This window comes from Dendrobates tinctorius, unplaced genomic scaffold, assembly GCF_039654945.1.
Source record: "Dendrobates tinctorius isolate UK_male_01 unplaced genomic scaffold, ASM3965494v1 ptg000353l, whole genome shotgun sequence".
NCBI lineage: Eukaryota > Metazoa > Chordata > Amphibia > Anura > Dendrobatidae > Dendrobates > Dendrobates tinctorius.
This window is the reverse complement of record NW_027362019.1, coordinates 764,699-790,932: the sequence shown is the minus strand read 5'-3', so window position 1 is coordinate 790,932 and position 26,234 is coordinate 764,699. Positions and strand designations below refer to the sequence as shown.

Sequence of the window (26,234 nt, the reverse complement as noted above, 5' to 3'; positions counted from 1 at the left end):
GTAAGCCACGCTTGAGGATGAGGGAATGGTCAGCCACCTAGAGGATGAGGGAATGGTCAGCCACACCAGTAGAAGAGGAAGTAGGGAGAGGTCACTTACGGAGTTGGCGAGGAGCTTCTTACTGGCTTCGCCGATGCTCTTGATGGCGGCATCTACATCCCTCTGCCCGGGCAGGCAGTTCACACAGCGGCTCAGCGCCTGAGACACTGCTTTAGCCACCTACAGAGAAATCCATTAGATTGACGTCCTCTGAACCGCCTAACAAGTAACGGCAGCAACCCCCAGTTCTCACCTGAGCCAGTCTCTGCTGCCCCTCGGCGTCAGCAGGTTTTCCCACCGCCCTTTTAGCTTCTTCTATAAGATTTCCAGCCTTGTCCATGACGTCACCGGCGCACTCCAGCATGGCATTCTGTACGGCCGGATCTGAAGAATTCGCAGCCACTCCACGACTCGCCTGTGCCAGAGACTTCAGGGCCTGTGCGACATCGCGGGCAGCGCGACCTAACAGAGAAGGAACATGAGAGAATCTGGCCATAGGGTTGGGAGGGAAGCCAGAGGAGAAAGACCGGTCAAAGGAGACAGGAGACCAGAAAGAGAGGACGGAGGGCGAACAGAGGAGAAAGACCGGCCATAGGAGAGAGAGATAGATAGGCCAGAGGGAAGGGCGGCAGCGTCAAGAGGAACCAGAGCTGGCCAGAGGGAACGGAGATACACCGGCCAGAGGAGAGTGGGGAGGCCGGCGGCCATAGGAGCCAGAGACGAGACCGGCCAGAGGAGCCAGAGACGAGACCGGCCAGAGACGAGACCGGCCATAGGAGCCAGAGACGAGACCGGCCAGAGGAGCCAGAGACGAGACCAGCCAGAGGAGCCAGAGACGAGACCAGCCAGAGGAGCCAGAGACGAGACCAGCCAGAGGAGCCAGAGACGAGACCAGCCAGAGGAGCCAGAGACGAGACCGGCCAGAGGAGCCAGAGACGAGACCGGCCAGAGGAGCCAGAGACGAGACCGGCCAGAGGAGCCAGAGACGAGACCGGCCAGAGGAGCCAGAGACGAGACCGGCCAGAGGAGCCAGAGACGAGACCGGCCAGAGGAGCCAGAGACGAGACCGGCCAGAGGAGCCAGAGACGAGACCGGCCAGAGGAGCCAGAGACGAGACCGGCCAGAGGAGCCAGAGACGAGACCGGCCAGAGGAGCCAGAGACAAGACCGGCCAGAGGAAATGACTAAGAGACCAACCAGAAGAGACAGAGGAAGTGGGCTCGTTGGTATGACACACAGAAGAGACAGATTACGTACCGGTGTAATTCTCATTCCCATGGACGATCTCCCCCAGTAGTTGGGCGATGGACGAGCTCACGGCTTTTGTGCTGCTCCCCAGATCCTGGGAGCACTTCTCCATCTGTGCCAGACAATAGTGAGAATTCTATTCCGCGTCCCCTGTTACGGGCGGTCTCACTGATGTTACTCACCGTCTCTCCAGGTAACGGCTGCAGTTTCCCCTCTCTCGCTGCCGCCTTTGCCTCCTGGAGGTCTTGTTCCAAGGATCGAATGAGATTCAGAGCAGAATCGATCTCCAGAGGACCACAAGCCTCCTGCGCCTGGAAGCATCACATAAATATCATCGAAACGCAGCTCATTAAACCTTACAGCCCTGGAGGCCACATTATGGTCTTGTCAGCCCGTCCTTATAGACCTCCCCTGTTACCTTCTGTGCAGCTGTCCGCAGCTCAGCCAGAGCGGCAGCCAAGTTCTTCGTGCACTGACCGAGCTGCATGGCTGACGCCGGATCTGACACCGTAGGGACAGCGGCTTTTCCAGCAGCGACAAGTTTACCACCGGGCTGTAACCAGGAGAAACATATCAGAAGAGAGAATCACAACCCTCATCCTCCACCTCATCCTCCCATATTACATCCTACATTACCTGCAGGAAGTTCTGGCTGGCACTGATCAGCGATAATTGGGCACTAGGACTGTCCGGTTGCGACTGGCTGCCCCGAACTCCCTGCACCAACATGGGGATCTGATCAGCTACAACCTACAGCAAGAAAAATGGAGCCATAAAATCAGTCAGGTCCAGAGGAGCCGAGTGCGAGGGGACAGGGTGAGCAGGGCACTACAGGGGAAGGCTGGGGTGGAGCAGCATGGGGTAAGGGAGGATCAGTTTGGGGTGGAGCAGTACGTAGTTGGGTGGAGGACTCACCTTACAGCTTTGCACCAGCTGTTGCTGAGCGGCGGGGTTCTTGTTGCTGGATGCTGCGTTTTGCGCAGCTGCAATGGTCTGCGTAGCAGAAGCTGCAGCCTGTTTAGCGGCTTGCTGGAGGAAAGAAACGGTACATAGCTTTACGTATGAGGGGCGATCGAGCCTCCCTGACACACATGCGGCCGTCACTCCCGTTACCTCTAGTTTGTGCACCAGCTTCTTCTTGATGGCGTTCTGGGCAGCTGCGTTGGTGGCCATGCGCAGCCCTTCTGCGGCCTCCCGAAGCTTCTGCTGCTGTTCCTCACTATCCGGGTGAGCGGCGGCTCCCTGTGCGAAAAGTCAGAGGAGTCACAACCAAAGACAGACCATATGGGCGCAGGGACCGGGGGGGACCCACTACCCACCTTGGCCGCCTCCACCATCCTGGCAGTGGCATCTGCTAGCAGTTTGGCCGCACTGAGGAGCTTTCGTGAATTCTCCAGGTCGCTCTCCTGCTCGGCATCAGCCTTGATGGCACCCACAAGATCGGACGTAGCTTGCGCCAGAATTCGGGCCTGTCGCACCATCTCACCTAGGACAATGAGGGGTATTTAGCGGCACCCAGGAGCTCTGCACCCTACCACCCCGGGAGCTCCGCATCATAAGGGGGCTCCGCATCCTACCCCCAACCCAGGGCATTGGATCCAAGTGACACTGATTACTACTCCGGACACACTCATACTTGCAGAATAAGCACAAGCCATCCAGAACGTGGACTTTTAAAGGAGCAGTCCAACAATTACACGTGGTCACCAATCAGTAAGACAAGAGATAAGCGCCTGCCTGGGTTACACTGGAAGCAGAATATGGCCAAGCGATCGTTGTGCTCAGATGCCTCCATCAGGCCATGAAGGTCGCAGGAGAGTACATCAGCACTCACCAATCAGGAGATGCCGGACGAGCTCCTTGTGAATGTGTGCTGGAGACTAGATGGAAGGATGTCTGACTACACAGGTACTTGTGTGTAGTCTGCTGCCATGGCCACAAATAGCTCTACACAGCAGTTGCTGACACATTTATTGTGCTCCATTTCTTTTCCCTGCATATGGTACGTCCATCGATGACGTGTCATGCTCCCTGTGGCACCAGTCACTCACCGGCATCACCCATGGAGCTGAAGATGTTCTCCGTCACATTCAGGATGGTGTCGGTGGCTTGGTCGTACCGTCCAGTGGAGGGAGCTCCAGACGCATTGTTTTTGATATGCTGTAGTAGGTCGTTGAGGGCTTGTGTGACGGCAGACGCTGCTACCCCGACGGCCTTCAGCAGCTCGGGGTCTGACGTGGAATCCTTGGAGGACTCCACGCAACCTTCTACAGATTTGGCCACCTGCTTCCCGGCCTCCAGGAGCTGCTGCTGGCAGACAGGGGAGCTGATTGTGGGGGCCACCACCTGAAAGTAAAAGGATTCATGGTCATGATGTCATAAGTGGGAGACACCCTACATCTCCCCACACTGGACGGACGTACCTTAGTGCAGGCCACCAACTGAGACGTAGAAAGAGCACACTGGGTGGCAGCCGCAATCACCTGGGCCTGCTGCACTGGGTCATCTGTCCGCTCCGCCACGTTCTTTGCTTTCAGAACTAGAGCGGCGGCCGCACTCGCTACTGCCTTAGCCAGCTGCATCAGCATGTCCTAGATAGAGAGAGAGTGTCAACCGGAGACGAGCAGTGATGGAGAATCGGCAAAACCGGAAAAAGGGACCCATATCAGACACAAAGAGATCTGAAGGTGAGAAAGCGATCCACATAAAAAGGATCCGACCAGAGCGTGAAACTACCAAACCCAGAGTTAGCTGGGGGACAGCATGCACCTGACCAGTCTCAAACATGTTCCTCACCAGGGAAGAACCAGATACACGGGTCCTCATCCAACTCCATCCTGACCAGAACTGTACGCGATTGCATGGACCCGACCAGCCCCAAACATACCCCTCAACGAGGGAAGAACCAGGTATACAGGTCCACACCCAACTACATCCTGACGAGCTGTCCTGAAACAGCATGCACCCAACCAGCCCCAAACATAGCCCTCAACGGGAAAGAACCAGGTGTACAGGTCCACACCCAACTACATCCTGACCAGAGCTGTCCTGGAACAGCGTGCACCCAACCAGCCTCAAACATAGCCCTCAACGGGAAAGAACCAGGTGTACAGGTCCACACCCAACTACATCCTGACCAGAGCTGTCCTGGAACAGCGTGCACCCAACCAGCCTCAAACATAGCCCTCAACGGGAAAGAACCAGGTGTACAGGTCCACACCCAACTACATCCTGACCAGAGCTGTCCTGGAACAGCGTGCACCCAACCAGCCTCAAACATAGCCCTCAACGGGAAAGAACCAGGTGTACAGGTCCACACCCAACTACATCCTGACCAGAGCTGTCCGGGAACAGCGTGCACCCAACCAGCCTCAAACATACCCCTCACCAGGGAACCAGGTGTACAGGTCCACACCCAACTACATCCTGACGAGCTGTCCGGGAACAGCGTGCACCCAACCAGCCTCAAACATACCCCTCACCAGGGAACCAGGTGTACAGGTCCACACCCAACTACATCCTGACGAGCTGTCCGGGAACAGCGTGCACCCAACCAGCCTCAAACATAGCCCTCAACGGGAAAGAACCAGGTGTACAGGTCCACACCCAACTACATCCTGACGAGCTGTCCGGGAACAGCGTGCACCCAACCAGCCTCAAACATACCCCTCACCAGGGAACCAGGTGTACAGGTCCACACCCAACTACATCCTGACGAGCTGTCCGGGAACAGCGTGCACCCAACCAGCCTCAAACATACCCCTCACCAGGGAACCAGGTGTACAGGTCCACACCCAACTACATCCTGACGAGCTGTCCGGGAACAGCGTGCACCCAACCAGCCTCAAACATACCCCTCACCAGGGAACCAGGTATACATGTCACATTCCAACTATATCCTGACCAGAACTGAACGGCGATTGCATGGACCCGACCAGCCCCAAACATACCCCTCAACGTCAAATGACCTGTCTTACAGTATTGCATTTTCTCCTGATAATGGAGAATTATCTGTTTGTGATTTTCCTATATAAAAACTAATAAAATTAGAAAGAACACAGATCTGCTCCATTACCATCACTGAACCCATGGATGCGTTTGAGGTAGTCAGGATTTGGACCCACCGGTCACCTGAGCCCCATGAATATATTTGTGAAAGCCAGGAATGGGACCCACCAGTCACCTGGCTCCATGGAGATGTTCAGAGAAGTCAGGCTGTGAGTCCTGTAGTGATAATCTCTTGCTGATAAAACACTGATTGGCGTCAGTAACATCCCTGGAATCAGGCATCCTTGCCCTATATTATGCTGCTCTCACAATAAATAGTGAAAACCTGCTGACAGATTCCCTCTAAGAAAATGAAGGGGATCTGCACTTCAGAAATGGTCCCTGACAAATGAAGTGCACCGTCTCCTAGTTTGGATGCCCAGGAATCAGCAGTAATCCGGCATCCTGCAGCCTGACAGTAAGAATGCACTTCATCCACAGCGAAAGTGACGTATCACACAGAAGTCATTGAAATCAATGGACAGTGTGTGTAAAGAAGGGCAGGACGGGTCCTCTAGAAAGTGATGCCCTATACGCACGCGCTCCGCACTCTGCCGCCCTATACGCACGCGCTCCGCGCTCTGCCGCCCTATACGCACGCGCTCCGCGCTCTGCCGCCCTATACGCACGCGCTCCGCGCTCTGCCGCCCTATACGCACTCCGCGCTCTGCAGCCCTATACGCACGCGCTCCGCGCTCTGCCGCCCTATACGCACGCGCTCCGCGCTCTGCAGCCCTATACGCACGCGCTCCGCGCTCTGCCGCCCTATACGCACGCGCTCCGCGCTCTGCCGCCCTATACGCACGCGCTCCGCGCTCTGCCGCCCTATACGCACGCGCTCCGCGCTCTGCCGCCCTATACGCACGCGCTCCGCGCTCTGCCGCCCTATACGCACGCGCTCCGCGCTCTGCCGCCCTATACGCACGCGCTCCGCGCTCTGCCGCCCTATACGCACGCGCTCCGCGCTCTGCCGCCCTATACGCACGCGCTCCGCGCTCTGCAGCCCTATACGCACGCGCTCCGCGCTCTGCAGCCCTATACGCGCTCCGCGCTCTGCCGCCCTATACGCACGCGCTCTGCCGCCCTATACGCACGCGCTCCGCGCTCTGCCGCCCTATACGCACGCGCTCCGCGCTCTGCCGCCCTATACGCACGCGCTCCGCGCTCTGCCGCCCTATACGCACGCGCTCCGCGCTCTGCCGCCCTATACGCACGCGCTCCGCGCTCTGCCGCCCTATACGCACGCGCTCCGCGCTCTGCCGCCCTATACGCACGCGCTCCGCGCTCTGCCGCCCTATACGCACGCACTCCGCGCTCTGCCGCCCTATACGCACGCACTCCGCGCTCTGCCGCCCTATACGCACTCCGCGCTCTGCCGCCCTATACGCACTCCGCGCTCTGCCGCCCTATACGCACTCCGCGCTCTGCCGCCCTATACGCACTCCGCGCTCTGCCGCCCTATACGCACTCCGCGCTCTGCCGCCCTATACGCACTCCGCGCTCTGCCGCCCTATACGCACTCCGCGCTCTGCCGCCCTATACGCACTCCGCGCTCTGCCGCCCTATACGCACTCCGCGCTCTGCCGCCCTATACGCACTCCGCGCTCTGCCGCCCTATACGCACTCCGCGCTCTGCCGCCCTATACGCACTCCGCGCTCTGCCGCCCTATACGCACTCCGCGCTCTGCCGCCCTATACGCACTCCGCGCTCTGCCGCCCTATACGCACTCCGCGCTCTGCAGCCCTATACGCACTCCGCGCTCTGCAGCCCTATACGCACTCCGCGCTCTGCAGCCCTATACGCACTCCGCGCTCTGCAGCCCTATACGCACTCCGCGCTCTGCAGCCCTATACGCACTCCGCGCTCTGCAGCCCTATACGCACTCCGCGCTCTGCCGCCCTATACGCACTCCGCGCTCTGCCGCCCTATACGCACTCCGCGCTCTGCCGCCCTATACGCACTCCGCGCTCTGCCGCCCTATACGCACTCCGCGCTCTGCAGCCCTATACGCACTCCGCGCTCTGCAGCCCTATACGCACTCCGCGCTCTGCAGCCCTATACGCACTCCGCGCTCTGCAGCCCTATACGCACTCCGCGCTCTGCAGCCCTATACGCACTCCGCGCTCTGCAGCCCTATACGCACTCCGCGCTCTGCAGCCCTATACGCACTCCGCGCTCTGCAGCCCTATACGCACTCCGCGCTCTGCAGCCCTATACGCACTCCGCGCTCTGCAGCCCTATACGCACTCCGCGCTCTGCAGCCCTATACGCACTCCGCGCTCTGCAGCCCTATACGCACTCCGCGCTCTGCAGCCCTATACGCACTCCGCGCTCTGCAGCCCTATACGCACTCCGCGCTCTGCAGCCCTATACGCACTCCGCGCTCTGCAGCCCTATACGCACTCCGCGCTCTGCAGCCCTATACGCACTCCGCGCTCTGCAGCCCTATACGCACTCCGCGCTCTGCAGCCCTATACGCACTCCGCGCTCTGCAGCCCTATACGCACTCCGCGCTCTGCAGCCCTATACGCACTCCGCGCTCTGCAGCCCTATACGCACTCCGCGCTCTGCAGCCCTATACGCACTCCGCGCTCTGCAGCCCTATACGCACGCTCTGCACCCAGCACGGAGGACCCCTCTGAGAACAAAGAACTTATTAATAGGGTCTATAAAACTTAGATATTTCAAAGACAAGTGTGAATGCAAAACACACACCAACTATGGTGAGAAACCAGGCGGAGAACCTCAGAGCACCAGCGGCAGAGAGCCACAGTCAAGCAGCAGAATGAGCCCGAAATCAGGAAAAATGATTAAAATAATCAAATTATTAAAGAAGATTCCAGATTAACCCTTCAATCACAAAAACCAAGAGCCCACACCAGAAAGCTACAGAACATATAACAATACTCGTGTTACCGTCTTCTGATCTGACACTGAGGTGAGAGTGCGAGTGGCTCTGCCGGCCGACATCTGTGGGAACCCACAAAAGTGGAAATGTGGACAAGAACCCAAAAACGAGCACACAGAAGAAGAACAACAAGTGGAGGAAGCGGATAGAGAGGGCACATTATGTACATAGACACCAATGGAGGGGAGGGCCTCCCAAACAAGAGCAGGTCCAGATAAAGACATGGTCCATGCATAGAGGTGCTCATAAAGGGAGAAAGAGAAAAGGAGCAACCACAGGGACAATAGACAATAAGGAGGAAGAGGAGGAGCCACAGGGACAATAGACAGGAATGAGGAAAAGGAGGAGCCACAGGGACAATAGACAGGAATGAGGAAGAGGAGGAGCCACAGGGACAATAGACAGGAATGAGGAAGAGGAGGAGCCACAGGGACAATAGACAGGAATGAGGAAGAGGAGGAGCCACAGGGACAATAGACAGGAAGGAGGAAGAGGAGGAGCCACAGGGACAATAGACAGGAATGAGGAAGAGGAGGAGCCACAGGGACAATAGACAGGAATGAGGAAAAGGAGGAGCCACAGGGACAATAGACAGGAATGAGGAAGAGGAGGAGCCACAGGGACAATATACAGGAAGGAGGAAGAGGAGGAGCCACAGGGACAATAGACAGGAAGGAAGAAGAGGAGGAGCCACAGGGACAATAGACTATAAGGAGGAAGAGGAAGAGCCACAGGGACAACAAACAGGAAGGAGGAAGAGCCACAGGGACAATAGACAGGAAGGAGGAAAAGGAGGAGCCACAGGGACAATAGACCGGAATGAGGAAGAGGAGGAGCCACAGGGACAATATACAGGAAGGAGGAAGAGCCACAGGGACAATAGACAGGAATGAGGAAGAGGAGGAGCCACAGGGACAATAGACAGGAATGAGGAAGAGGAGGAGCCACAGGGACAATAGACAGGAAGGAGGAAAAGGAGGAGCCACAGGGACAATAGACAGGAATGAGGAAGAGGAGGAGCCACAGGGACAATATACAGGAAGGAGGAAAAGGAGGAGCCACAGGGACAATAGACAGGAATGAGGAAGAGGAGGAGCCACAGGGACAATATACAGGAAGGAGGAAGAGGAGGAGCCACAGGGACAATAGACAGGAATGAGGAAGAGGAGGAGCCACAGGGACAATAGACAGGAAGGAGGAAGAGGAGGAGCCACAGGGACAATAGACTATAAGGAGGAAGAGGAGAGGACACAGGGATAATCTACACCTAGAGGAAGAGGAGAGGACACGGGGATAATCTACAGGAAGAGGAGAGGACACAGGGATAATCTACATCTAGAGGAAGAGGAGAGGACACGGGGATAATCTAAATCTAGAGGAAGAGGAGAGGACACGGGGATAATCTACATCTAGAGGAAGAGGAGAGGACACGGGGATAATCTACATCTAGAGGAAGAGGAGAGGACACGGGGATAATCTACATCTAGAGGAAGAGGAGAGGACACGGGGATAATCTACGTCTATAGGAAGAGGAGAGGACACGGGGATAATCTACGTCTATAGGAAGAGGAGAGGACACAGGGATAATCTACAGCTACAGGAAGAGGAGAGGACACGGGGATAATCTACATCTAGAGGAAGAGGAGAGGTCCCGGGGATAATCTACATCTAGAGGAAGAGGAGAGGACACGGGGATAATCTACGTCTATAGGAAGAGGAGAGGACACAGGGATAATCTACAGCTACAGGAAGAGGAGAGGACATGGGGATAATCTTTTTATACAGGATAATTAAGACAAGGAAAATCTAAATCTATATTGAGAGGAGAGAGAAAAGTAATGAAAAATAGCAAGTCAAGAGAGGGGGTAGTCATAGGAAATAAGTGATTAGAAGTAGGCAACAAAATAAACCTTGAGAAACTCATGCTTACCTGGAACCGTGGGTCAGTGTCACACTCCCCAATCTGTTGAAGCAATTCTCCACTCGTCTGACCGACATTTCCTGCTGCCTGAAGAAGGACCTGTCTTGGCTTAGAACACAAAAGAGACACAGAATCAATGTGGGACAAAGTTTTCTAGTGCATGATCGAAGAGTCGCACACTATACACACCTCGGTGCTTGCAGGCTGGGCAGTCTTCAGAAGCTCAGACACGGCTCCAGCCAGGTTCTTGGCCGCATGGAGAAGCTGTCTACCGTTCCCACCTTCATCTTCCATAAGAGCAGCCAGAAGCTTCACACCCCGGGACATCTCCGTAAGGTTGGAGGAGATGGTGGTAACCGCACATCCCACTGCTGTGTAATCGGTGTCAGCCGGGTCCCCTGAATCATAGAACAGAGGTCTTCAGAGTCACAGATCACTGCATCCTGCTCCTCCTCACGCAGCTCTTCTGCTCCCGTCCCATACATCTAGTGCTGCTGCTGGGGGGGGGCGGGGATGTCTCACCTGCTGTCAGGTTTACAACAGACGCTGTCCCAGCAGTGATGGCGTCCACCTGCGAATGGATCTCATGCTTGGATTCATCCATCTTGTTTTTCCGCCAGGCTTTTGCTGCCTAAAATTAAAATTAAAAAGTTGAAACAAATCCAGTGGGGAAGTGTATTAACAGGGTGAGGTGTCGCCTTATAATCCCCCTGTATATAGACCGCGCCACGCGCACACACTGCACCGTACACGTACCACGCGGTGCACACTCAGGATATGGCCGCTTACTAAAGACTATAGGACAAATGGACGCAGAGACTTTTTCCACCGCGGAGCACCGGTTGTGTTGTGTTTTATTAGATATTCTCTTGCTGTGTTTATTAGTGATTTTCTTACTCGTCAGTTCATCCTTAGAAATCAATGTTTCCATTCACTGACAGGAAGCAGAGGAAGACGAGCAGGCTGGTCAACATTTCTGTTATTGTTAACAGTTAAGGCCTGGATCACACTTCCGTTTTTTAAAATCCGTCGTTTTCCGTTAAAAAACGGATCCGCCTTTTTGAGGATCCGTTTTTTTGTCCCATAGACTTCCATTAGCGGCTACCGTGGATCTGACAAAAAAACGGATCCGTTTGCAGCACCAAATGGAAACAGACCCGTTTTTTCACACTGACGGATGCATACGGATGCCAAGAAACGAATGTGTGAAACAGGCCTAAGCGAGTTGAAAATGAAATGATCTCTAAAACGACTAAAGTTAGCCCCTCATTCTATGCTGCGCTCTTCTGGGCTCGGGGGAGTTGTGTGATAGCCCCTCATTCTATGCTGCGCTCTTCGGGGCTCGGGGGAGTTGTGTGATAGCCCCTCATTCTACGCTGCGCTCTTCTGGGCTCGGGGGGGTTGTGTGATAGCCCCTCATTCTATGCTGCGCTCTTCGGGGCTCGGGGGAGTTGTGTGATAGCCCCTCATTCTATGCTGCGCTCTTCTGGGCTCGGGGGAGTTGTGTGATAGCCCCTCATTCTATGCTGCGCTCTTCGGGGCTCGGGGGAGTTGTGTGATAGCCCCTCATTCTACGCTGCGCTCTTCTGGGCTCGGGGGGGTTGTGTGATAGCCCCTCATTCTACGCTGCGCTCTTCTGGGCTCGGGGGGGTTGTGTGATAGCCCCTCATTCTACGCTGCGCTCTTCTGGGCTCGGGGGGGTTGTGTGATAGTCCCTCATTCTGCACTGCGCTCTTCTGGGCTCGGGGAGTTGTGTGTTTGTCCCTCATTCTACGCTGCGCTCTTCTGGGCTCAGGGGTGTTGAGTGATAGCCCCTCATTTTGTGCTCTGCTCTTCTGGGCTTCGGGGTTGTATGAAAGCCCCTCATTCTGTCCTGTGCTCTTCTGGGCTCGGGCGGGTTGTGAGATAGCCCCTCATTCTGTCCTGTGCTCTTCTGGGCTTGGGGGGTTGTGTGATAGCCCCTCATTCTGTGCTGCGCTCTTCTGGGCTCGGGGAGTTGTGCGATTGTCCCTCATCCTACACTGCGCTCTTCTGGGCTTGGGTGGTGGTGCGATAGCGCCTCATTCTGTGCTGCGCTCTTCTGGGCTCTGGGGGTTGTATGAAAGCCCCTCATTCTACGCTGCGCTCTTCTGGGCTCTGGGGGTTGTATGAAAGCCCCTCATTCTACGCTGCGCTCTTCTGTGCTCTGGGGGTTGTGTGATAGCTCCTCATTCTACGCTGCGCTCTTCTGGGTTCTGGGGGTTGTTTGATAGCCCCTCATTCTACGCTGCGCTCTTCTGGGCTCAGGGGTGTTGTGTGATAGTCCCTCATTCTGTGCTGCGCTCTTCTGGGCTCTGGGGGTTGTGTGATAGCCCCTCATTCTACGCTGCGCTCTTCTGGGCTCAGGGGTGTTGTGCGATTGTCCCTCATTCTGTGCTGCGCTCTTCTGGGCTCGGGGAGTTGTGCGATTGTCCCTCATTTTACGCTGTGCTCTTCTGGGCTCGGGGGGGTTGTGTAATAACCCCTTATTCTGTGCTGCGCTCTTCTGGGCTCAGGCGGTTGTGCGATAGCCCCTCATTCTATGCTGTGCTCTTCTGGGCTCGGGGGTTGTATGAAAGCCCCTCATTCTGTGCTGCGCTCTTCTGGGCTCTGGGGGTTGTGTTATAGCCCCTCATTCAACGCTGCGCTCTTCTGGGCTCAGGGGTGTTGTGTGATTGTCCCTCATTCTGTGCTGCGCTCGGGGGGTTGTGTGATAGCCCCCATTCTACGCTGCCCTCTTCTGAGCTCGGGGGGGTTGTGCGATTGTCCCTCTTCTGTGCTGCCCTCCTCTGGGCTCGGGGGGTGGGGGTGTGATTGTCCCTCATTCTGTGCTCCGCTCTTCTGGGCTCGGGGGGGGGTTGTGTGATAGCCCCTCATACTGTCCTGTGCTCTTCTGGGCTCGGAGGGTTGTGTGATAGCCCCTCATTCTGTGCTGCGCTCTTCTGGGCTTGGGGGGGTTCTGTGATAGCCCCTCATTCTGTGCTGCGCTCTTCTGGGCTCGGGGGGTTGTGTGATAGCCCCTCATTCACTCTAGTGACTACTGGATTCATTCCCAGAGAACATTTGGGATACGGTCTCTCTTTACAATGTTGGTATGAAGCTACAGACCAGAGGAGCATGAGAATATGGGCACAATGTGGGCCATCACCTACAGATGCCACTAGCCAGAAAGCAAACTATGATGGGGGAGGGGGACCGCAGGTTGAGCCCACTATTCTAGGGGAGCAGGGCTTTGTGGTTCTTACTGCCCCCTCTCTTCATACTCTGGACTATGGTGTCCTGTCAGCTTCATACTCACCGCATCCTGGCCCAGTGGTGGCAGAGTATCGAAGTCCTCGAGGGTGGCCTGAGCTGCATTCACCGCCTGCATGCTGGAGTTAATGGTGCCAGTCAGAGCCTGCTGGGCAGAAGTCTGTCGGGGGTAGAGTAACAGGAGTGACCAGAAGAGAAGCAAAATGTGCAATCACTAATGTAGGAACAGATCAAATGGGGTCCTCACCAGTGGCGGCATATGTCCCCAGTGCATCTGCCCGCTGGTGATCTGCTGCTGAGCCTGCGGCATGGAGCCCACCTGGAAGTTTTCAGGACCCCCAGCACCAGAACGCATGATGGCCGGCAAAGCCACGGAGCCATGCTCCACTTTACCAACTTGATTAAACTGCTGCTGAAGAAGTGTAGACCTGAAGAGGAGAAAAAAGACAAGAAAACAAGGTCTCATCCTGACCAAAGACAAGAAGACAGAGAAAGGACCCATTCGAGCAGCGAGCCATCTGCCCGTGCGACAGGGGGGAGGCGGCATTACAGGGGTCTCTCCTTCACAAGTAACAGATTCTGTGGCTTAGAAGGTTCTTTGTTGTGATCTTCTCCATCATGGCATCAGTTACATACACGACAAGATGGACCAAGGCCAAGCACAGGGACGGGTCATAGATGTTATATGTAGGTGGGATCGCCAGGTGGTCGGATTGATCTCAGCTTTGTTATATGTAGGTGGGATCGCCAGGTGGTCGGATTGATCTCAGCTTTGATACATGTAGGTGGGATCGCCAGGTGGTCGGATTGATCTCAGCTTTGTTACATGTAGGTGGGATCGCCGGGTGCTCGGAATGATCTCAGCTTTGATACATGTAGGTGGGATCGCCGGGTGGTCAGAATGATGGCAGCTTTGTTACATGTAGGTGGGATCGTCGGGTGGTCAGAATGATCGCAGCTTTGTTACATGAAGGTGGGATCGCCGGGTGGTCGGAATGATCTCAGCTTTGATACATGTAGGTGGGATCGCCGGGTGCTCGGAATGATCGCAGCTTTGTTACATGTAGGTGTGATCGCCGGGTGCTCGGAATGATCTCAGCTTTGTTACATGTAGGTGTGATCGCCAGGTGGTAGGATTGATCTCAGCTTTGATACATGTAGGTGGGATCGCCGGGTGCTCGGAATGATCGCAGCTTTGTTACATGAAGGTGGGATCGCCGGGTGGTCGGAATGATCGCAGCTTTGTTACATGAAGGTGGGATCGCCGGGTGGTCGGAATGATCGCAGCTTTGTTACATGTAGGAGAAGTATGATAGCAGTTACATTGTTGTACATAGGAGCAGTATTATAGTAGTTATATTCTTGTACATAGGGGCAGTATTATAGTAGTTATATTCTTGTACATAGGGGCAGTATTATAGTAGTTATATTCTTGTACATAGGGAGCAGTATTATAGTAGTTATATTCTTGTACATAGGGGGCAGTATTATAGTAGTTATATTCTTGTACATAGGGAGCAGTATTATAGTAGTTATATTCTTGTACATAGGGAGCAGTATTATAGTAGTTATATTCTTGTACATAGCGGCAGTATTATAGCAGTTATATTCTTGTACATAGGGGCAGTATTATAGTAGTTATATTCTTGTACATAGGGGGCAGTATTATAGTGGTTATATTCCTGTACATAGTGGGCAGTATTATAGTAGTTATATTCTTGTACATAGGGGGCAGTATTATAGTAGTTATATTCTTGTACATAGGGGTCAGTATTATAGTAGTTATATTCTTGTACATAGGGGTCAGTATTATAGTAATTATATTCTTGTACATAGGGGGCAGTATTATAGTAGTTATATTCTTGTACATAGGAGGCAGTATTATAGTAGTTATATTCTTGTACATAGGGGGCAGTATTATAGTAGTTATATTCTTGTATATAGGGGCAGTATTATAGTAGTTATATTCTTGTATATAGGGGCAGTATTATAGTAGTTATATTCTTGTACATAGGGGGCAGTATTATAGTAGTTATATTTTTGTACATAGGGGGCAGTATTATAGTAGTTATATTCTTGTACATAGGGGGCAGTATTATAGTGGTTATATTCTTGTACATAGGAGCAGTATTATAGTAGTTATATTCTTGTACATAGGAGCAGTATTATAGTAGTTATATTCTTGTACATAGGAGCAGTATTATAGTAGTTATATTCTTGTACATAGGGGGCAGTATTATAGTAGTTATATTCTTGTACATAGGAGCAGTATTATAGTAGTTATATTCTTGTACATAGGGGGCAGTATTATAGTAGTTATATTCTTGTACATAGGAGCAGTATTATAGTAGTTATATTCCTGTACATAGGGGGCAGTATTATAGTAGTTATATTCTTGTACATAGGGGGCAGTATTATAGAGGTTATATTCTTGTACATAGGAGCAGTATTATAGTAGTTATATTCTTGTACATAGGGGCAGTATTATAGTAGTTATAGTCTTGTACATAGGGGCAGTATTATAGTAGTTATATTCTTGTACATAGGGGGCAGTATTATAGTAGTTATAGTCTTGTACATAGGGGCAGTATTATAGTAGTTATATTCTTGTACATAGGGGGCAGTATTATAGTAGTTATATTCTTGTACATAGGGGGCAGTATTATAGTAGTTATAGTCTTGTACATAGGGGCAGTATTATAGTAGTTATATTCTTGTACATAGGGGGCAGTATTATAGTAGTTATATTCTTGTACATAGGAGCAGTATTATAGTAGTTATATTCCTGTACATAGGGGGCAGTATTATAGTAGTTATATTCTTGTACATAGGGGGCAGTATTATAGAGGTTATATTCTTGTACATAGGAGCAGTATTATAGTAGTTATATTCTTGTACATAGGGGGCAGTATTATAGTAGTTATATTCTTGTACATAGGAGCAGTATTATAGTAGTTATATTCTTGTACATAGGGGGCAGTATTATAGTAGTTATATTCTTGTACATAGGAGCAGTATTATAGTAGTTATATTCCTGTACATAGGGGGCAGTATTATAGTAGTTATATTCTTGTACATAGGGGGCAGTATTATAGAGGTTATATTCTTGTACATAGGAGCAGTATTATAGTAGTTATATTCTTGTACATAGGGGCAGTATTATAGTAGTTATAGTCTTGTACATAGGGGCAGTATTATAGTAGTTATATTCTTGTACATAGGGGGCAGTATTATAGTAGTTATAGTCTTGTACATAGGGGCAGTATTATAGTAGTTATATTCTTGTACATAGGGGGCAGTATTATAGTAGTTATATTCTTGTACATAGGGGGCAGTATTATAGTAGTTATAGTCTTGTACATAGGGGCAGTATTATAGTAGTTATATTCTTGTACATAGGGGGCAGTATTATAGTAGTTATATTCTTGTACATAGGAGCAGTATTATAGTAGTTATATTCCTGTACATAGGGGGCAGTATTATAGTAGTTATATTCTTGTACATAGGGGGCAGTATTATAGAGGTTATATTCTTGTACATAGGAGCAGTATTATAGTAGTTATATTCTTGTACATAGGGGGCAGTATTATAGTAGTTATATTCTTGTACATAGGAGCAGTATTATAGTAGTTATATTCTTGTTCATAGGGGCAGTATTATAGTAGTTATATTCTTGTACATAGGGGGCAGTATTATAGTAGTTATATTCTTGTACATAGGAGCAGTATTATAGTAGCTATATTCTTGTACATAGGGGGTAGTATTATAGTAGTTATATTCTTGTACATAGGGGCAGTATTATAGTAGTTATATTCTTGTACATAGGAGCAGTATTATAGTAGTTATATTCTTGTACATAAAAGCAGTATTATAGTAGTTATATTCTTGTACATAGGGGCAGTATTATAGTAGTTATATTCTTGTACATAGGAGCAGTATTATAGTAGTTACAGTGCCTACAAGTAGTATTCAACCCCCTGCAGATTTAGCAGGTTTACACATTCGGAATTAACTTGGCACTGTGACATTTGGACTGTAGATCAGCCTGGAAGTGTGAAATGCACTGCAGCAAAAAAGAATGTGATTTCTTTGTTTAATTTTTTTTTAAATTGTGAAAAGTTTATTCAGAGGGTCATTTATTATTCAACCCCTCAAACCACCAGAATTCTGTTTGGTTCCCCTAAAGTATTAAGAAGTATTTCAGGCACAAAGAACAATGAGCTTCACATGTTTGGATTAATTATCTCTTTTTCCAGCCTTTTCTGACTATTTAAGACCCTCCCCAAACTTGTGAACAGCACTCATACATGGTCAACATGGGAAAGACAAAGGAGCATTCCAAGGCCATCAGAGACAAGATCGTGGAGGGTCACAAGGCTGGCAAGGGGTACAAAACCCTTTCCAAGGAGTTGGGCCTACCTGTCTCCACTGTTGGGAGCATCATCCGGAAGTGGAAGGCTTATGGAACTACTGTTAGCCTTCCACGGCCTGGACAGCCTTTGAAAGTTTCCTCCCGTGCCGAGGCCAGGCTTGTCCGAAGAGTCAAGGCTAACCCAAGGACAACAAGGAAGGAGCTCCGGGAAGATCTCATGGCAGTGGGGACATTGGTTTCAGTCAATACCATAAGTAACGTACTCCACCGCAATGGTCTCCGTTCCAGACGAGCCCGTAATGTACCTTTACTTTCAAAGCGTCATGTCAAGGCTCATCTACAGTTTGCTCATGATCACTTGGAGGACTCTGAGACAGACTGGTTCAAGGTTCTCTGGTCTGATGAGACCAAGATCGAGATCTTTTGTGCCAACCACACACGTGACGTTTGGAGACTGGATGGCACTGCATACGACCCCAAGAATACCTTCCCTACAGTCAAGCATGGTGGTGGCAGCATCATGCTGTGGGGCTGTTTCTCAGCCAAGGGGCCTGGCCATCTGGTCCGCATCCATGGGAAGATGGATAGCACGGCCTACCTGGAGATTTTGGCCAAGAACCTCCGCTCCTCCATCAAGGATCTTAAGATGGGTCGTCATTTCATCTTCCAACAAGACAACGACCCAAAGCACACAGCCAAGAAAACCAAGGCCTGGTTCAAGAGGGAAAAAATCAAGGTGTTGCAGTGGCCTAGTCAGTCTCCTGACCTTAACCCAATTGAAAACTTGTGGAAGGAGCTCAAGATTAAAGTCCACATGAGACACCCAAAGAACCTAGATAACTTGGAGAAGATCTGCATGGAGGAGTGGGCCAAGATAATTCCAGAGACCTGTGCCGGCCTGATCAGGTCTTATAAAAGACGATTATTAGCTGTAATTGCAAACAAGGGTTATTCCACAAAATATTAAACCTAGGGGTTGAATAATAATTGACCCACACTTTTATGTTTAAAATTTATTAAAATTTAACTGAGCAACATAACTTTTTGGTTTGTAAGATTTATGCATCTGTTAATAAATCCTGCTCTTGTGTGAAGTTTGAAGGCTCTAACTTATTTGCATCTTATCAAACCTGCTAAATCTGCAGGGGGTTGAATACTACTTGTAGGCACTGTATATTCTTGTACATAGGAGCAGTATTATAGTAGTTATATTCTTGTACATAAAAGCAGTATTATACAGTGTAAAAGTTTGGGAACCCCTGGTGAAAATTTCTGTTATTCCTAACAGTTAAGCGAGTTGAAAATGAAATGATCTCTAAAACGCCTAAAGTTAGACACATTTCCTTCGTATTTTAGGGAAAATAAAATCCCTTTTCACCTTCAGCTTTTTACAGATCGTGTTCTGTTTGTATGAAGAATGTGTTGAAATTTCATTGGATCCATTCTTTCCTTTACCCGTGAAATGTTCCCCGTACCATTGGCTGCAACACAACCCCAAAGCATGATTGATCCCCCCTCGTGCTTAATGGTTGGCGAGATGTTCTTTTCCTGAAATTCAGGGGGGCCATCTTCTTGCACTGCCACCCTTCCCCTATGGGGTCCTTGAGCAGGAGGTGTCACTGCAAGTTTAATCATATTGGCTGGATGCCGATACATTTGAAAGCAATGATGAGACAAAGGAGCAACGCACTCCCTCACCCCTCATTGCCCCTCTGCGTGCCAGTACACAGCGGCTGCTGTGCCGAGATGAGTGGGATCTCAGAGCAGCGTGAGAATAAGGAATAGAGATCACTGGTGAGTATTGTATTTTTTTTTTTTTAATGGGGATGGGGAGTGCATTATACCATACAAAGGCTTACGTCGGAGTGCATTATACTGTATAGAGGACTATGAGGAGTGCATTATACTGTATAGAGGACTATGGGGAGTGCATTTTTCTATATGGAGGACTATGGGGAGTGCATTATACTATATAGAGGCCTATGGGGAGTGCATTATACTATATGGAGGCCTATGGGGAGTGCATTATACTAAATGGAGGCCTATGGGGAGTGCATTATACTATATGGAGGCCTAAATGGATTGCATTATACTACATGGAGGCCTATGAGAAGTGCATTATACTATATGGAGGCCTAAATGGATTGCATTATACTATATGGAGGCCTATGGGGAGTGCATTATACTATATGGAGGCCTAAATGGATTGCATTATACTATATGGAGGCCTATGAGAAGTGCATTATACTATATAGGGGGCCTATGGGGAGTGCATTATACTGTATAAAGGCCTATGAGGAGTGCATTATACTATTGGAAGGACTATAGAATGCCTTATACTATAAAGAGGCCTATGTGGAGTGCATTATACTATCAAGAGGTCTATGGAGAGTACACTATACTGTATGGAGGCCCATGTTGAGTGCATTCTACTGTATAGAGGCTTATGGGGGAGTGCATTATACTATATGATGGCCTATGGAGAGTGCATTATTATACTATATGGAGCATATGGGGAGTGCATCATACTATATAGAGGCCTATGGGGAGTGCTTTATACTATATAGAGGCCTATGGGGTGTGCATTATACTATATGGAGGCCTATGTGGAGAGCATTAAACTATATGGGAGGGTTTTATACTGTATGGAGGCCTATTTCATGGATTATGCTATATTGAGGCTATTTAGGGGGCCATCATACAATGAAGGGGGAATCATACAGCGTGTGGATTTCAGTGAGTGGGCAATCATATAATGTGGGAGCTAACATGGGGTCTTTGCACAGTATAGGCGGGCTATCATACTGTGTTGGAGCTATCAAACAGTTTGTGGGCTACTAAGGGGTCAGTATACTCTGTATACGGGAGCTTACAGGGGGGAGACTCGGAACTTTATTAAATGTTAAGTGGGTACTTTTTGCCATAGGAGCACTCTGGTTATTGAGACTGTCAAACAGGGGACCTTTTTACTTTCTAGGGGCAAATTTTGGGGACCTTTTTCTAGGGCACTTGCACAGATCTTTAATATATTCTAGAGGTTAGTTTTACCATGTAGAGGCACATAGCACCGCACAGCAGGTAAGCTAATAGGGACACATAAGGCAGCAGCGGCTCAATATTGGGGTATCAGCAGGATAAGGCGTTCATGCAGGTTGGGGATAGACGGAGCTGGAAACATGACAAGTCAAATGTGTCTTTGTTGTAATCTCTGCAGACGAGCCCTTGCTGGAGAAGTTGTCGTGTTGGTCTGGACCAGATGGAAAAAATGGGAAAAGTGAACGACACCATCAGAAAGAGGAAAGATATATATCTTTGTACCGTGTTAGCCAGTAGATAGGTAAATATTCAGAATTGAGAGTCCTCAGTAGTTGATACCTTTTAATGACTAACTGAAAAGATGGTAACACATTGCAGCTTTCGAGACTCCTCAGGTCTCTTCATCAGGCTAGACTAATACAAAATCTGAAGAATCACATATTTATACACAAGACAACACAGAAATAACTCAATAGATAAGACAAGTGATGTGAAGCAATATTGTCATTATGGGAGAGGGAGAAACATAAATATGGGAACAGTTCATAGATAAGGAGTGTGAAAGTTTTATTGTCCTGTGATTGGGGTCTGGTTCTGTGTTGTATGATGACCCCAGAAGGTCTGAGGAGCAAATTCCTAAATTGATGTAAAAAGACACACAGTATATACTCATGTATAAGATGAGATTTAAAGCCCATTTTTGTGGGCTGAAAGTCCCCCTCTCGTCATACACGAGTCATATACCTGGGGGTCGGAGGGGGAGTCGGAGGGGGAGTCGGAGGGGGAGTCGGAGGGGGAGTCGGAGGGGGAGTCGGAGGGGGAGTCGGGGTGTCAGAGATCATACTGACCCCCCCAGTGGGGTCTCTGCAGCCTCGCTTCTCTCTCCAGGTCTCCCTTCCTGCCTTTAGCGGTCACGTGGTACCGCTCATTAAACTCATGAATATGTGCATATTCATGAGTGTAATGAGCGGTATCACGTGACCGCTGAAGGCAGGAAGGGGGACAGTGGAGAAGCGAGGCTGCAGAGACCGCGCCAGGATGGGTGAGTATAGTGATATTCACCTGTCCCCTGGTCCATCGCTGCTCACGCTGTATGCTGCTTCCTGTGTCCGTGACATTTAGCCAGCAGGGGGTGCGGTGACGTGGTTTGTGCGCGCCGCCCCCTCTGCTGGCTGAACAGTCACTGACAGAGGACGCGCAGACAGCGGTGAGCAGCGATGGACCCCGGACAGGTGAATATCTGAGGTGCCGGGTCCTGAGCAGGAGAGGCGAGTATGGCTTTTTTTTTTGCAGCAGCAGCAGCATACGGGGGCATATTCCATGGGGCGGCATACGGGGGCATATTCCATGGGGCGGCATACGGGGGCATATTCCATGGGGCGGCATACGGGGGCATATTCCATGGGGCGGCATACGGGGGCATATTCCATGGGGCGGCATACGGGGGCATATTCCATGGGGCGGCATACGGGGGCATATTCCATGGGGCGGCATACGGGGGCATATTCCATGGGGCGGCATACGGGGGCATATTCCATGGGGCGGCATACGGGGGCATATTCCATGGAGCAGCATACGGGGGCATATTCCATGGAGCAGCATACGGGGGCATATTCCATGGAGCAGCATACGGGGGCATATTCCATGGAGCAGCATACGGGGGCATATTCCATGGAGCAGCATACGGGGGCATATTCCATGGAGCAGCATACGGGGGTATATTCCATGGAGCAGCATACGGGGGCATATTCCATGGAGCAGCATACGGGGGCATATTCCATGGAGCAGCATACGGGGGCATATTCTATGGAGCAGCATATGGGGGCATATTCTATGGAGCAGCATATGGGGGCAGATTCTATGGGGCAGCATATGGTGGCATATTCTATGGGGCAGCATATGGTGGCATATTCTATGGGGCAGCATATGGTGGCATATTCCATGGAGCAGCATATGGGGGCATATTCTATGGAGCAGCATATGGGGGCATATTCTATGGAGTAGCATATGGGGTCTATATTCTATGGGGCAGCATATGGGGCAGCATATGGGGGCATATTCTATGGAGCAACATATGGGGGCATATTCTATGGGGCAGCATATGGGGGAATATTCTATGGAGCAGCATATGGGGGCATATTCTATGGAGCATCTTATGGGGCAGCATATGGGGGCATAATTCATGGAGCATCTCATGGGGGAATAATCTATGGAGCATCTTATGGGACATAATCTATGGAGCATTTTATGGGGCCATAACCTTTATGGAGCATTGTATGAGGCATATTATTCTATGGAGCATCTTATGGGGGCATTAGTACCCTTTGTGCAGCATTATATGGGGTGTATTTTGTATGGAGCATCTTATGGGGCCCATCAAACTGTATGGAGCATTATATTGGGCTCCTGATTCAATATGGATATTCAAAAACATTTAACCTACTGATGTCTCAATTTAACTTTTATTGGTATCTATTTTTATTTTTGAAATTTACCAGTAGCTGCTGCATTTTCCACCCTAGGCTTATACACGAGTCAATAAGTTTTCCCAGTTTTTTTGTGGCAAAATTGGGGGGGGTCGGCTTATACACGAGTATATACGGTAAATCCCTGCGATACATTCATTCCTGCTCTGAGTGTGTCACTGGTTGTCATGAGTTTGTACTCCCATACTTTTCTGTCTCTTTGAGATGTGAAGTTACCTTTCAATACCAGTAATTTCATGTCCATGGTGCTGTGATCAGGGATACAGAAATGTTTTGCCACAGATAGATCCATTCTTTTTTCTCTTATTGTGTGGCAATGAGAATTCATCGTTCTCAGTTTTTGCCCGGTCTCCCCCACATACAGACCCCCAGTTGGACATTTAGTACAAATAATTAAGTACACCCCATTAGATGTGATGCAGCTGAAAGTACCTGAGATCTTGTAGTCCTGATGTGAGTTGGGGATCTTTATCTTGTCCGTGGTCATTATAAATGGACAGGTTTTACATTGTTTCTGGTTACAAGGAAAGGTCCCTGCGGCTGTTGGAGAGGACAGGGAGCTTCTGACAATGATGCTTCTTAGATTCGGGGGCTGCCTAAAGCACAGCAGTGGGGGGTCTTGAAACATGGATTGTAATCGGGCATCTTTTTGCAGTAAAGGTTGTAATTTCCGTGCAGCTCCCCTTAGCACATACAGATTTGGGCTGTAGGTGACTACTAGAGGCACCCGGTTATTTTCTTCTTTAGCTTTGTAATGTAGCAGGTGATTCCTTGACATTCTGGTGGCTCTTGTAATTTGGTTTTGAATTGTTTTTGGATAGTAGCCCTGATTCAAAAAGGTCTTTTTGAGGCGACCAAGGTGTTCATCTCTATCCATGGGGTTGGAACATAGACGATTGTATCGATTGGAAGTGCTAAGGGGAGCTGCACGGAAATTACAACCTTTACTACAAAAAGATGCCCGATTACAATCCATATTTCCAGTCACTATCTGTAACTGTACTGTAATCTCCTATATGTTCTGCAGGACTACTATCTGCCACTATATGGCGGTAATCAGTGTTGGTCTTTGTATAGAGATTTATATTAGTAAAAGCGCGGTCATCTGCTGAGGTTCCCCTATAATTACAACTAGAGTGCTTCACCATAGCTTTAATCCGAATTATGTGATTAGGGGCCCACTCAGAAGTTTCGCCCTCCCTGAACGAAAACCCTACCTACAGGCCTCTGCTTCTGATGCTGAACTTTATGGTGAGGACACAGGAGAGGTTTTCTTCTGAAGACTCTTCCATAACTGCCATATTTGTGCAGGTGTCTCTGAACAGTAGAACAATGTACCACAACTCCACAGTCTGCAAAATCTTTCTGACGGTCTTTTGCAGTCAAGCAGGGGCTCCGATTTGCCTCTCTAGCAATCCTACGAGCAGCTCTCACTGAAAATTTAGCTTAGTCTTCCAGACCTTATCTTGACCTTCACTGTCTCTGGTAACTGCCATTTCTTAATTACATTTCAAACTGAGGAAAACCCAACTTAAAAACACTTTGCTCTCTTCTTATAGCCTTCTCCTGCTTTGTGGGCCTCCACCATTTTCAGAGTGCTAGGTAGCTGCTTAGAACCACCCATGGCTGCTGTTTTTTGGCACAAGGTTAAAGGCGACTAGGTTTTTTTTAAACTGGGAAATTTGCAACACTTGGTCTTTCCTAACGATGATGAACAAGCCATAACTTAACGGGCTAATTAAGGTTTGAAACCTTGGTCTACATAATCTGAACACCTAAATCTCCAAGGGTGCCCAAACCTTTGCATTGGCCTAATTTCCTTACTGTAATTTTTTTTTTAAATGAGAAAAATACAAATGCAATGTGTGATCTTTAACTTTAGCCCTTTTAGAGATCATTTCATCTTTGTTGTAATTGTTCACAGTAACAGTAATTATGACCAAGGGTGGCCAGACTTTTCCATTCCACTGTAGTAGTTATATTCTTCTACACAGGAGGACTAGTTTCTGCACTGGGCCGGGTAATTTATGACTTGGGCAGGACATAAATTTCGCCATTGAGTCTTTTCCTTTTCACTGTATTAGGCTAGTTTCACATTAGCGTTTATGGCCGCTGCTAAGCCCCGCCCCCTGCCGTGCCTCCGCCGGTAGCTCCGCCTACGGGCACATGTTGCATGCGTCCCCTATCTTTATCCCTGGGGACGCAGGCCGTGCGCAGTATGCGTTTGGCGGCGCATGCGTCCTTTTGACGGTGCGCCGACCAGCGCCCAAACGCAACCTGTTGCATTTTGGTTGCGCTCGGCGCACCGTCAAAAGGACGCATGCGCCGCCATACGCATACTGCGCACGGCCTGCGTCCCCAGTGATAAAGATAGGGGACGCAGGACGCATGCAGCGTCATGCGCCCGTAGGCGGAGCTACCGGCGGAGGCGCGGCAGGGGGCGGGGCTTAGCGGCGGCCGTAAACGCTAATGTGAAACTAGCCTTAGCATCATAATGAAGGAGTTGGCACAAGGCCGCATCTACACAAGGATCAGCAGCTTTTCCTCTGCTAGTTTCTTACTTCTTTGGTGAAACAGAATCCTCCAACATGGTCGACTCCTCATCCCCCTCCAAACCAAAGTGATCTTTACTTTTTTTCTAAATAGCGAGAGACAAAAACAATTAACACACAAAGCTTTGGAGCTACTGGGAATCGAAGGACAGACATGACTGGAGGCGGGAGATGCCATGAGCCCTCACTCTGCTTTAGTCCAACCCATCATAAGATAAATCACGGAGTACAAAGCAGGGGAGACGCAGGACGGGCTCAGGGGAGACGCAGGACGGGCTCAGGGGAGACGCAGGACGGGCTCAGGGGAGACGCAGGACGGGCTCAGGGGAGACGCAGGACGGGCTCAGGGGAGACG

At 50.1% G+C, this 26,234-nt stretch overlaps 1 protein-coding gene across 3 annotated transcripts in view; it reads right to left on the bottom strand.

The window, feature by feature from the left end:
- TLN1 (talin 1) overlaps positions 1 to 26,234 on the bottom strand; it is a 133,091-nt gene that overhangs the window by 43,213 nt on the left and 63,644 nt on the right. For 2 of the 3 annotated variants that reach the window (XM_073562485.1, XM_073562487.1), the window contains exons 12-29: positions 25,889 to 25,965; positions 13,681 to 13,861; positions 13,480 to 13,593; positions 10,686 to 10,794; positions 10,353 to 10,561; positions 10,173 to 10,271; positions 8,251 to 8,304; positions 3,710 to 3,877; positions 3,338 to 3,632; positions 2,606 to 2,772; positions 2,400 to 2,528; positions 2,202 to 2,315; positions 1,923 to 2,036; positions 1,705 to 1,839; positions 1,469 to 1,597; positions 1,296 to 1,398; positions 293 to 501; positions 100 to 219 (exon numbers count right to left, since the gene is read on the bottom strand). In XM_073562485.1, the coding sequence (XP_073418586.1) occupies positions 100 to 219; positions 293 to 501; positions 1,296 to 1,398; positions 1,469 to 1,597; positions 1,705 to 1,839; positions 1,923 to 2,036; positions 2,202 to 2,315; positions 2,400 to 2,528; positions 2,606 to 2,772; positions 3,338 to 3,632; positions 3,710 to 3,877; positions 8,251 to 8,304; positions 10,173 to 10,271; positions 10,353 to 10,561; positions 10,686 to 10,794; positions 13,480 to 13,593; positions 13,681 to 13,861; positions 25,889 to 25,965 (2,526 nt within the window). The remainder of the gene's footprint in view (positions 1 to 99; positions 220 to 292; positions 502 to 1,295; positions 1,399 to 1,468; positions 1,598 to 1,704; positions 1,840 to 1,922; positions 2,037 to 2,201; positions 2,316 to 2,399; positions 2,529 to 2,605; positions 2,773 to 3,337; positions 3,633 to 3,709; positions 3,878 to 8,250; positions 8,305 to 10,172; positions 10,272 to 10,352; positions 10,562 to 10,685; positions 10,795 to 13,479; positions 13,594 to 13,680; positions 13,862 to 25,888; positions 25,966 to 26,234) is intronic. The other variant, XM_073562488.1, reaches the window with a different exon arrangement.